This window comes from Myotis yumanensis, unplaced genomic scaffold, assembly GCF_028538775.1.
Source record: "Myotis yumanensis isolate MYYU_CA2020_CCGP unplaced genomic scaffold, mMyoYum1.0.hap1 SCAF_19, whole genome shotgun sequence".
Taxonomy (NCBI): domain Eukaryota; kingdom Metazoa; phylum Chordata; class Mammalia; order Chiroptera; family Vespertilionidae; genus Myotis; species Myotis yumanensis.
Window position 1 is genome coordinate 5,742,548 of NW_027223770.1, and position 12,443 is coordinate 5,754,990.

Below are 12,443 nucleotides of genomic sequence, written 5' to 3' on the forward strand. Positions count from 1 at the left end.
GAAATCTGCAGCCTGCTGGGATGGGCTCTGTACTTGGTGCCTCTGCACATCCTACTCAGTCTCAATGCGCTTCTTTCTTTGCGAGGAGTTGAAATCTGCAGTTTGTTGGGTTGGGCTTTGTACTTGATGTCACATCCTACTCAGTCTCAATGTTCTTTCTCTCCTTCCAGTTGTAGAGCTTCCACTGGGCCAACTTTCCCATGGTTCTGTATGATAGGTGTTTGATATTTGGTAGTTTCGATGTTGTTGTGTGAGGTAGCACGCACAGGTCTCTTCCTTATGCCGCCATCCTGGTTCTCCTGGGTCTGCTTCTTGAGTGTGTCTCCCATGGCTGCGAGCAGTTGAAGTCTGTAATTTGTTGGGATAGGCTGCAAAAGCGCAGGTGGGTCTTTTTGTGCACCTGGCACAGCTTGGATGGGGATGTAAATTGATTAGGGCTGAGTCTCAGGGAGTCGCCATGGCGGAGCAAATAGCACTCACTGGCTGAGTCTCCGCGGCCCCTTGAATCTCTGCCAGGGCTTTGTGTCCCCCAGTGCCGGCGAGCAGCTGTGCAACAGAGTCTCCCTCGCTTTCTGATGGCTGCAAGGCCGTGCTGCCTCTCCCCGTAGGGTCTGGTGCCTCATGATCCCGCCTGAACCAGCTCAGTGGATTTGAAAGTTTGCAGAAGCAAAGGAGTTTCTACTTGTGAGTCTGGCACAGCCCAGATGGGAATGTAAATTGCGTAGGGCGGGGTCACAGGGAGTCGCCGGGGCGGAGACTCAGCGGCCCCTTGCCTATCCAGGACACCAGGACTTTGCGTCCCCCAGTGCCGGCGAGCAGCCGAGCGCCAGAGCCTCCCTCGCTTTCTGACCGCTGGAAGGCCGTGCCGTCTCTCGCCTTGGGGCCTGGGGCCTCAGAGACCCGCCCGAACCAGCTTAGTGGATTTGAGAGTTTGTAAAAGCACAGTCATTCCCTCTTGTGCCTCTGGCACAGCCCTGAGGGTAGGGTGGGGTCACAGGGAGTCACCAGCGTGGAGGAAATAGCGATGGCGGCGTCTCCGCGCCCCTCGCCTCCCCGGGACACCAGGACTTCTTGTCCCTCAGTGCCGGCGAGCAGCCGCGTGTCAGAGCTTCCCTCGCTCTCCCACCACTGCAAGGCCGTGGCCGCCTCTCCCTGTGGGATCTGGGGCCTCAGAGACCCGCCCCGAGCAAGCCCAGAGGATTCGAGGGTTCGTAAAAAACCGAGAATCCATTTGCAGCCCGCGTGGCATGTGACTGCGTACCTCTGGTTTTGGTGCCTCCGTAGCTCCCACTCAGTCTCACTGCGCTTCTTTCTTTTCTTCCAGTTGTAGATCTCCCACCGGGCCAACTTCCCCATGGTTCTGAGTGGCGGTTGTTTACTTCATAGTTGATAGTTTCAATGATGCTGTGAGAGAGCAGCACACACAGGTCCGCTCCCTACGCCGCCATCTTGGTTCTCCCCTCTGGGGTTTTGTTTAGCTTCTATATTTGTAACAATGTTTCAAACTGCAAGCTCAGAGGCCGGCAGCGGCAGGCGGGGAACGTTGGAGTCCTCAGTCACTGAAGCAAGCAAGCCTCTTGTTAGCTTCAAGCTGCCTGGCTGCTGGCCGCCATCTTGGCTGGCAGTTAATTTGCATATCGCCCTGATTAGCCCATGGGGAGGGTAGCGGAGTGACACCAATTTGCATGTTTCTCTTTTATTAGTGTAGATTGCCAGTGCACATCATATGTACCGGCAGGTTGGACGGTCGGTCACTTAGTCTTTTACATATATAGATAAAACCAGGTGTGGTACAGAAATTCCTGAAGTTGCTTCATTAGGAAGGAGATAATATTCTTGAAAATCTCAGACCACCACTTTAATCTTCTTTTTAAAAAAAAATTTTTTTTTAATTGATTTCAGAGAGGAAGAGATAGATAGATAGATACATCAAAGATGAGAGAGAGAGAATCATTGATTGGCTCCCTCCTACACAACCCCTACTGGGGATTGAGCCCACAGCCTGGGCATATATCCTTGACTGGAATCAAACCTGGGACCCTTCAGTTCGCAGGCCAACACTCTATCCACTGAGCCAAACTGGCTAGGGCTGCTTGAATCTTCCTAAGCATTTGTCTTTATCTTCTTCTGATCACCAGGGGTCCCCTCCCTTCTCTCGGAGCCCATGAAGACTTGCTTTGTCGGGGGCAATGTGACCTTCACCTGCCTGGTGTCTGGAGCCTACCCCTCTGCCAAGATCCTGTGGCTGAGGAACCTCACCCAGCCCGAGGTGGCCATCCAGCCCAGCAGCCACTATCTCATCACCCAGAAAGGCCAGAGCTCCACCCTGACCATCCACAACTGCTCCCAGGACCTGGATGAGGGCTACTACGTCTGCCGGGCTGAGAACCCTGTGGGGGTGAGGGAAGTGGCCATCTGGCTGAGCGTGAAAGGTGAGTGAGCGGGAGAGGCGCCAAATGCGGAAGTTTGAGAGCTTCAGCGTGGTGCAGCGTGGTGCGTCCCTGCGGGTGGGTCCTGCCGTCTGGGAGAAGGCAGATCTGCTTGCTTGCGGCTTGACAAGATGGATGGGTAAAGTGAGTGTCCAATCCTAAATCTCTATTTGCATAGTGATAAGAGTGCTTAGTATCTGTTATATACTAAAGATTATCCATCTGTATCTGAAATATACATATGAAATATATAAAAATAAAAAATACAATGTAAGTTGTGAAGCATAATAGCAAAATAAACACCATCCCACCCAAGAAACTGGTTCAACACTGCTGCAGTTATTGGTAGGCATTGTGCCAGATTTAGAAAACAACATTAAAACTAATAAGATGGGATACACACTTGAATTTGCATTTCAGAGAAACAAAGAATAATTTTAAGTGGTGTAAGTATGTCCCAAATGTTGCACGAGGCATACTTGTTCTAACGCATTATTTGTTTATCGAAATCCAGATTTAACTGGGTACCCTGTATTTCATCTTGCAACCACACCTGTAGGCCCTGTTTTAGTCTGATCCTGGCCTTCTAAAAAAAAGTAACCACTCTCCTGAATTCCATGTCTTATTTAAGAAAAAATGTTGTTATGTATGCACACACTTCTAAACAATACTGCTGTTTGTTTTGGGTTTTGAGTTTTAAGAAATGCTGGTTGCCATACAAATATAGTCTTTTGTGACTTCTTTTTTTCACTTGGATTTATTTACGCCAGTGTGTCTCTTCATCACTGTATAACTTTCCATTGTGTCGTTATTACACAACTACGTTACTGATTTTCCTGTTGATGGACATTTGTGTTGTTTGTGATTTTTTTGTTTTGTTTTGTTTTGATGAACAAACAGTGTTGCTATGAAAATGTTTTACCCAACTCCTGTGTGTACATATACACTGGGTCCCCCTGGCAAATATTTCTCTAGGAGATGTATCAGGAGTAGAAATGAAGGGTAACAGGTTATGTGCATTTTTAAAAAAATATATTTTATTGATTTTTTTTTACAGAGAAGAAGGGAGAGGGATAGAGAGTTAGAAACATCAATGAGAGAGAAACATCAATCAGCTGCCTCCCGCACACCCCCCACTGGGGATGTGCCCGCAACCAAGGTACATGCCCTTGACCAGAATCGAACCTGGGACTCTTCAGTCCACAGGCTGACGCTCTATCCACTGAGCCAAACCGGCCAGGGCTTATGTGCATTTTTATCTTTTGGGGGTAACCAAAGTATCTTTCAAAGTGATTCTATCAGTTTCCATTTGTAACAGTATTTTATGAGCATCATTGTTCCACATTTTCACCAGGGCGCCTTTATGATTTTTGCCCATCAGGTAGGTGTAACATGGAACCTCACTGTGGTTCTAATTCGAATTTCTCTGATTACCCAGAAGGTCAAGCATTATTTCATGTATTTGCTGCTTATATTTCTTCTGTGAAATTCATACATATTTGTATCTTTTGCTATATCTCACCCTGCCTTATAGATATGTAGGCATTCTTTAGAAATTCTGCATGCTAGTTCCTTGTTAGTTTTTTGTTAGCGGTATCTTCTTTCAGTTCCTTGTTGGTCTTTCTCACTTTCTTTATGGCATCCTCTGATTAGCAAACATTCTTACTTTAATGTAGATGATTATATGAACTTATTTTTATATCATTAACAATTTCTATCTTAAAAATCCTTAACTGTCCAACAATCACAATGATAGTACATGTTTTAATGTTTTGCCTTCCACAATTAAATCTTTAATCCATCCAGGGTTGATTTTTGTGAATGGGTGTGAGGTCAGGATCAAGTTTTTCTACCCCTAACCCCTAATTTATTCCAGCACCCATTTCTCAAATAGTTCCTCTTTTTACTCACCAATCTATCATATATCAGCTTTCCTTTTATGCATGGGCCTGTGAAGTTTCCTTTTATGTGTGGGCCTGTTATTGGATTCTCTATTCTGTTCCACTGATCACTGTTTATTGTGGCACCAGTAACTCGCACTCTTAATGACTGTGGCCTTCTAGACAGTCTTGATGTGTGGTAGACACACAGAGATGTTAACTTGCCAACATTCCTGTATATCACATGCTTCACTTGGTTCCCACACGGTCTGAGGGAGGGAGATACGATATTGATCCTGCTTTACAGAAGGTCTTATGCCTTGCCCAACACCATGGAACCAAGATAAGACTAGGGCCAGACAGAGGAGGGGAGCATGCCCGTGCTGGCTGCAGGCGTGCCGGGGGAAGAGTCAACAGTGTGATTTGTCTTCGCAGAACCTTTAAACATCGTGGGAATTGTGGGAACCATCGTGAGCCTCCTCCTGCTGGGACTGGCCATCATCTCGGGGCTCATGCTGTATTACAGCCCTGTGTTCTGCTGGAAATGTAAGCACTTCTCGGGTCCTGTTGCTTCTCTTTCGGGCTTTTTGCAAGGGTGTGGCTGGGGAGGACGGAGGCCCCTTTCGGGCTCCCACCGGAAGTCCCACCCCATAGGCTTCTGCATTGGGCCCAGATGTTCAATCAGCACCATTCCAGAACACCCTGTCACTTCCCCCGCTGGGCCGGTGTTCCTTTTGTAGATATTTGATTGATTAAAAACGTTTGGGAGGCTGAAGCAGCTGTTATTTGATATTAATTGTTTCTCCTTTCTCCCTTTAGTAGGAAACACTATCAGGTGAGTGCTCCCTAGACCCATGTCAGACACCTGTTTCCATGATCTGCCTTCACCGCTGTCCTGTTTCCTTTCCTAAGACCACGAATAGCTACTCCCATCGAGGACCGCCCATGGCCAGCACTGGCTGGGGGCTCCCCTGGGCATTATTCATAAACTCTTCCATACACCCTTCGGGCGCAGGCGGCACCTCCACTTTCCAGACAGGGAGGCAGAGGGTCCGAGGAGGAGTTTCTGCCACCTCATCCCGGAAGTAAACGGCAGTGCTCGCGCTCAGACCTGGGTCTGACTGTTCCAAAGTCTGTGTTCCTTTTACAACGCTAGACCTCGGGGTGGGGCAGGCACGTTGCTGGGCTGTTGTTGAGGCATAAAGACAGTGTGTTCCTGTCGAGCCCAGTTATTCATGCATTTATCTCACCTAGTTTTCTAAAAGGATGAATAAGCCACAGTCCTCCAGCTGCTAGTCTGAGCGCACCTTGGGGCCCCTCCCAAGAGGGCACCTCAGGAGGGACAAAGCTACTAAGTAGACCGTGTGCACTTTGTTCCCCGAGGAGGTTTTGGGCGGGAGCAAAGGATTCTTCGTTTCTCTTCACCCATTAATAACCATGGAGGTTATTGCTCTCAGACCACCATTCACAGTGAGGGGATATTATTGCCTTGGGACCCTTTTTATTCGTGGGGACAATGTTACCTTTGCTGCCTGTGTTTGGGGACCCTTCTCCCGGTGAGTCTGTCATTTCCCAGGCTTCTTTCTCACAGGCGGGAGCAGTGAGGCAGTGGGAAAGGCTTTGGAATCAGCTGACCTAGGTTCAAATCGCAACTCTGCCTTCCCAAGCCCGGTGCTCAGGGAAACCCCCTGACCTTCTCTGAGCCGCTGTGGCCTCCGTGTCCCGGAGGGAGACGGCGAGGATTAAATGAGGGTGTGACGCTCCTAGGACCGTCCCTGGCCTGTGGCACGTGCTCTTCTTTCCTAAAGAAATGTCCAGTCTGACTGGGGAGGCAAAACCAGCAATAAACCAAGAGCGATCACACGCTCCACGGCTGGGCACGGACTCCAGATGCAATGGAAGTTCAGGACCGGACTTCAGGGGGAAGGGGAGGACTTTGCCTGGGCCCTAAACAATGAGGAGGAGACACTCAGTGCAGCAGAAATGAGAGCATTGTAGGAAAGGAATGGAGCTTTTCAGTGTGTGCTTGGCGAGGGGGGGGGGGGGGGGGGCGGGGGCGGGGGGGGGAGTAAGATGTTAGGAGCCTGGGACAATGAGATCACCTTGCCCAGGAGCAGGGGACGAATGACAAAACTCGCCCCGAACAAGATAAGGTTATTTGCACCCATCTGTGGCTGTATCTCTCGGAGAGGTACAGTCACACTGTCACCTCCTGACGTAACCGAGTTGAATGCCAGAAGAATTTCCCATGTTCCCAAGGGGGGTGCAAAGAATCCAGTGTCTCCTCTTCAGTGAGGGCTGACGTTGGAAAACACAGGCTGTCTTCCTGACTCTCTCCCTTTGGCAATTAGGGGACAAGACATGGGTGACGTCATGGTTCTGGTGGATGAGGAAGAAGAGGTGGAGGAGGAAGACAATGCTGCAGAAGAAGAGGAGGAGGAGGAAGAGGAGGAAGCCAACGAGAGGGAGGAGTTCCCAATAGAAATACACAAGCACAGCCACATCCACAGAGTGACCGCCCTGGTGAACGGCAACATAGACTGGATGGCCAATGGGCTCCCGCCTCTGCAAGGTGAGCTGTTTGCTTTGCAGCATTCCTGCTAAGCTGTGGGGAGGAAGCCTCTACTAGGTTTTTTGAAGGCTGGAGAAGACGGTTAACGTTTAATCTGGACCCTGAGAATCCATTATCAACGACCAATGCAACAATTAAAGTGATAAACATCTACCAGCGGCCTGCTCTGGGAGAGGCACGGCATTGGCGCTGTAGGAGGGTAGAAGAGAAAGGCCGCTACTCTCTGCAGGCAGGGAGCTTTGTGCGACCAGTTCAGAGCGAACAGATTAAAACGTGGGGACAGTGAAAATAGGCAAGACTTACCCAACACTCTGGGGGAGCAGTGGGGCGCTGCCGCAAGGAGGAATTGGGTTGACTGCTCAATGAACGACTTGCTTACCAATGACAGGACCTCAGGAGAAAGCTTGGAGGGCTCCTTGGTCAGGAGGAGCTTCATGGAAAAAGTGGGCTCTGAGGCAAGTCTCAGGATAGTCCAGTTTGAATGAGCTGGAAGGAGAGAGGGCGTCCCAGGTGAGGGGGGTCCGTGAGCCACGGGGAGGAAGGATGGACATGTCCAGCACGTCTAGAGGATGTTGAGCGGGAAGGACAGGTGGAAAGGGAACACACAGCCCGCCTCACCTGCTCCTGCAGGACATCCGGTTTTGAGGCTCACAGGAAAGGACCAGAGATCAAGATGATTGAAGGCTGATGGGGGCAGGTCACCTCTGTGGAGATCACCCCGAACCTGGTCTCCTTTTCCCTGCAGACGACAGCAGTGAGCAGCAGAGTGAGCTGGTCCCCGAGGAAGACAGGCCAGTGTGAAGAAGAGAGCTGTCCTGCGTTATCTGCCTGAAGCTCGGGGGAGCCTCATGGAAGATGAGCTTTTCCTTTTGCTTTGACTTGACTTGCACCCCTGCCCAAGGGCTTAAATGGGGCTCCCAGCAAGCGCACGCACACACACACACACACACACACACACACACACACACACACAGTCTTTCCGTCCATTTTTTTAAAAACCTGGTTTGATTTGCTGTAACTTTTCCTAATGATGCTAAAAAGCGTTGGGGACAGGCAGTGTGTGTGGGGGAAGCTGCCTTTGGCATCCGAGGTGCCCTTTCCGCTGTGACTCCTGGCTTTATCCAGCTCAACTGAAGCTGATTTGGGGGGAGCAGGAGTGGGAGGAGGCCCTTGGCCGCAGTCCCCTTTGCCACCAGTGAAGTCTGTAACCAGCTTCCCTCAGCACACAAGGGCATGGCGAGGGGGCACAGGGACACTTCCTTGGTCACTGCCCAGTTGAGCCAAGGAACCGGGTAAGCGTCAGCTCACTGGCAGAGGTGAGGAGGTGTCAGCGACTGGTGCTGGTCAGAGGGAGGCAGTGTGGGCCAGGCTTTTGGAGTTGGGAACACCCAGGATTGAGTCTGGGCACTTGTTTCATGGGCTTGGGCAGGTTGCTTTCCCTCTCCCCTGGGCCTCAATGTCCTCATCTATAAAATGGGTGGAATCACACCTGTCTGACAGGGGGATGGTGAGGACTCGGGGATGTGAACGTGCCTAAGAGGTGCTCAAGAGATGTTCGTTCTCTTCTCCTTTGCCTTCCCTGGTGGAAGGAAAACATAACTGTAAGTTGCGAGCTCCTGCCTGGACCCGCCACTCTTCTTTGCGGAGTGGTTCCTGGCGAGGGCTTTCTCAGAGCTCTCCTGACGATGTTTGCTTCCCCAGAAATAGAATTATTTTCAAAAGAGTTAGGGCCCCTAAGAGAAAGTGCCTTTCATTAGAACCTCACATTTTGCAAAGCTTCGTATTTATACAAGAGCCTCTGACATGACACTGTTAGCTTTCGGCCTTTCCCGTTCTTCCTTTCTCCTGGGACGTGAGAAGGCAGGAGAAGTGCTTTGTGAGGGAGTACCTGGTGGGAAGTACTCCTTGGGCAGACCAGCCCATCCGGCCGGGGATGGAGAGCTTGTTTCTGTCTTCTCTTTAACGATGTTATGAAGATACACTGATCAACGATGCTGTTTCTAATGAAACTATCGTATGATGGGTTTAAGCTGCTGATGCCTTCAGTAGAACCTGTATAGTTTAGAGATATCCCCCGCCTCCCCCTATCCCCTGATTTCACTCAAATCTCTTTTAAATGTCAGGGGCCTTATAAAGGTGCAAAGGGTGTGTGCTAAGTATGAAAATCTGACTTGAATTTGCATTCTTTAATGTTGCACATTCTGCTCTGATGGGCAAGACCTAGAGCTTAAAGGAGAACTTCCCCTCTCCAGTAACGGACTGGGACTGGTAAAGTGAGACACCGGTTACCTGCAGGTGTGCTTGGGGTTGGTCTATTTTCCTGAAGGGACTAAACTAAGCAAATCCCTAGAAGGGAGCCCCGTCCCGAGCTCAGAACACGGGAGCCCAGGAGCTGGCTGCACATGTGCCCCTCTCAGGAAAAGCCATGACCTCTGCAGTCAAGTTGGGTTGGGTCCTTTGCTGGTGGTACCTCGTGTATGTAACCACCCTACCCAGTCTAAGTCAGTGTCATTAACAGAACAGGATACCAGACAGGTTGCTTCTGCAGTTACTGAACACGGAGCTAGACTCTTCAGAATCTTCGATGGATCCCATTTCTGACTCTAAGTGTCTACTATGCAGAGGCAACAATACTTTCTAAAAAGAAAAGCAACTGCAGGAAAAATTCCCTAGCTGGGAACACGGGGTAATTTTCAAGATCATTGAGGTGTTTCTGCAAGTTCCTCTTCTCTTGCACACGTGCCTGGTAGGTAGCAAATCTTCGAGGCAGAGTTGTTCCACTAGCAAATGGGAGCGTCAAGATCTTGGTGCCAAACACTAGAAACCCTTGACTAACTGAGCGGTGACTGCTCACTTCTATCTGAGCCCTGTGTGCACATTGATATGGCTGGGTCAGTAAGAACCCAGGTCCTGGGGGATCGTCAAGTTTTAAGGATTTTTAAAGAATTGGGGCTTTTTTTTTTTTCTTTTAAGATGACCCATCCCCAGTTGAGCAGGTCACTAGAAGCTAGTGGCCCATCGGCAAGCCTGTTGACAATGGTTACAGACTCTGTGTGGCAGAGTGCGTGTGGTCACATCACTCTGTACGTGCATTCTTATCTGCACGTGTTGAAAACTCAGACACCAGATCTTATCAGAACCAGGAACATAAACATTTCAGGGCTATCACAACTGACACTTCTTTTTCTCAAAACCTGGTGGACATTGGGGAACGGGCTCCTGCAATGCTGTGGCTTTGATATTAGCTCCAGTTCTCACAAGCACATACAGGCCCTATTCCTGCAGCAGGAAAGCACATGATGGAAATTTTCCACAGCCCATGCACTGACACCTGGGAAAGCCTCCTTGCTGGGTAACAGTTACGATGATGCAATAAGTGCCAACCGGTATTTCTTACCATGGGGCTGGCCGGGATCTGCTGCAAAGAAAAATAAGCAGATCTGCATTATTTACATTTTAATATTTGATGTGGGGAGGTGGGTTGGGAGAAATTCATTCTGAGATTATAATGGATTTTTTTTAAAGATTATGGAATAAAGTTATTTTTAAATAAAAGCTTTAGTGTACTTGATTGAGACTTGATTAGTAAACTGGAAGATTTGGGGAGATGGGTTTACCGCCCCCAATGTTTTACTAGCTTTCCCACTGCAGGTGACAATATTGTCCTGTGGCCATTTTATTCTTTTCCGTGGCTTGTAGGTACTACCCACCCTCTCAACCTACCGAGACACCCTCACCTTCTAAAATCTCCCTGAGAAATGTGTGTTTCCATCCTCTCCTCCCTGCATGTGCCCCTTTTTGCTCAGACTGTAGGCTTTCTAAAGGGCTGGACGTCCCCGTGGAGAGCACAGAACCGAGGGACCTCTGACCACACAATTCCTAGCGGCCTTCCTGTCCGCTGGCCCCCTGGTCCCCTGGCTGTTGATGGCTTTGGAGATTGTCCTGGGCTCCGCTGGCTGCAGTCCCCAATGGCTCACCCACCTCCCATTGGAGGTTGCCCAGCTCCTTTCCCTTACCCTGTCCTAGGCCTTTCCTCTTAGGTCACCCCCCCCCCCCCCCCACTTTCTTTACTTCACTGCAAGCTGCCTGGCTCCTGAGCAAAGCTGCCCCGTTCCAAACGCACTTCCTTCCTACCCAACCCAGTTTCCTACCGTAGCCGCCTCCCACGGTGTCTGTTCCCACCCGTGCCTCCCCGTGGACGTGGATGAGTGTCTACGCCAAGCCCGTCTTCTGAGCCCCATGGGCTCTGCCTGTTCTCCCTTGTGGGGGGCGGGGCGCATCCCGGGGTCCCCCCACGCCCCCGCAGCTTCTCCGTCTTTGCCCCCCGCATGTCCGTGCCCCCTTTTCTCCCGCCAGCGGCCCCCTCCGCACCACCCACGTTAACCTCGGTCCCTCCATTCGCCACGGGGCTCTCTTCCTGGTTCCCATTTTTTAGACATTGTATTTATTTATTTTAAATCTTTATTGGAAGTATCACACAGACCTTCCTTTTCCCCATTGGCCTCTCCCAGCCCGCACCCCTTTCCCCGCTCTCACCCCACCCCTCCCCCCCGCCTCACCACCCACGGTCCCGGGTTATGCAGAAAGTTCACCGGTTGGTCTGGTTCCCATTTTATTTAGAAAACCGCCCGGCTCACCCCTCCTCCGCCCGGCTCACCCCTCCTCCGCCCGGCTCACCCCTCCTCCGCCCGGCTCTCCCCTCCTCCGCCCGCCTCACCCCTCCTCCGCCCGCCTCACCCCTCCTCCGCCCGGCTCACCCCTTCTCCGACCCCCGCGCCCCCGGCCGCAGTGGCCGCCCCTCCCCCTGGGCTCCCCCGCCTCTGCGGGCTCCTCGGTTCTCCAGCCTCAGGGCAGCCCCTTCTCCCGCGGGGTCCCCCGCCGGCCCCCCTTCTCTCCTCAGGCCGTGCTTCGGTCTCCCCAATCCCTGGTCCCCGGTGGCTTGGGTCCTTTTCTCATCAGTTTCCTTCCTACTCGCCCCCCTCCCCGGGTTTTCCCAGCCCCAGCTCCCCGAGTTTTCTCCTCAGTGTCCCCTCGCTCATCCTGCTCCCCGGCACACCCCACTTTTTTCATCCAGATCTTCTTACCCACCCCCCGCCCCCCGCATTATTGCCCAGCCCTCGCGCTCGGTCTCCCCACCCGGCTCCCCTCGACTCTGTCCCTTCCCGCCTCGGCTTCACACCCCCCCATGTTCCGCTCCCCCCTCATTGTCACCGGTTGGTGGTCACCTGAGCCTCCTCCCGTTTCCCTCAGCCCCACTCCCGCCCCCCGATTCCCTCGCTCCCCCCGCCCCCCGATTCCCTCGCTCCCCCCGACCCCCTACTCCTGCAGCGCCACTGCCCTCAGTTCTCCCGGCGCCTGATTCTACCCCCCCGCGTTCCCCTCAGCCCCCCATTTGTCCCGCCCGCGCCCCGCCCCCGCAGGCCCCGCCCCCTCCCGGCCCCGCCCTCCCGCCCGGCGCCACGTGACGGGAAGCAGCTGATGGGCTCTCCGGGCGGCGGCGGGCTCGGCGGGGCCGGGGCGGGAGCGGGGGCCGGAGGAGCGGGGGCCGGGGCCGCGGCCGGG

General features: G+C 52.0%; 1 protein-coding gene across 1 annotated transcript in view; it reads left to right on the top strand.

The window, feature by feature from the left end:
• Positions 1–10,436, top strand: part of VSIG10 (V-set and immunoglobulin domain containing 10) — a 34,380-nt gene extending 23,944 nt beyond the window's left edge. Inside the window, exons 5-9 of the mRNA XM_070400252.1 lie at positions 2,139–2,432; positions 4,745–4,855; positions 5,129–5,144; positions 6,661–6,881; positions 7,627–10,436. Coding sequence (XP_070256353.1) covers positions 2,139–2,432; positions 4,745–4,855; positions 5,129–5,144; positions 6,661–6,881; positions 7,627–7,682 — 698 coding nt within the window. The 3' untranslated portion in view covers positions 7,683–10,436. The remainder of the gene's footprint in view (positions 1–2,138; positions 2,433–4,744; positions 4,856–5,128; positions 5,145–6,660; positions 6,882–7,626) is intronic.
• Positions 10,437–12,443: the final 2,007 nt, after the last annotated feature.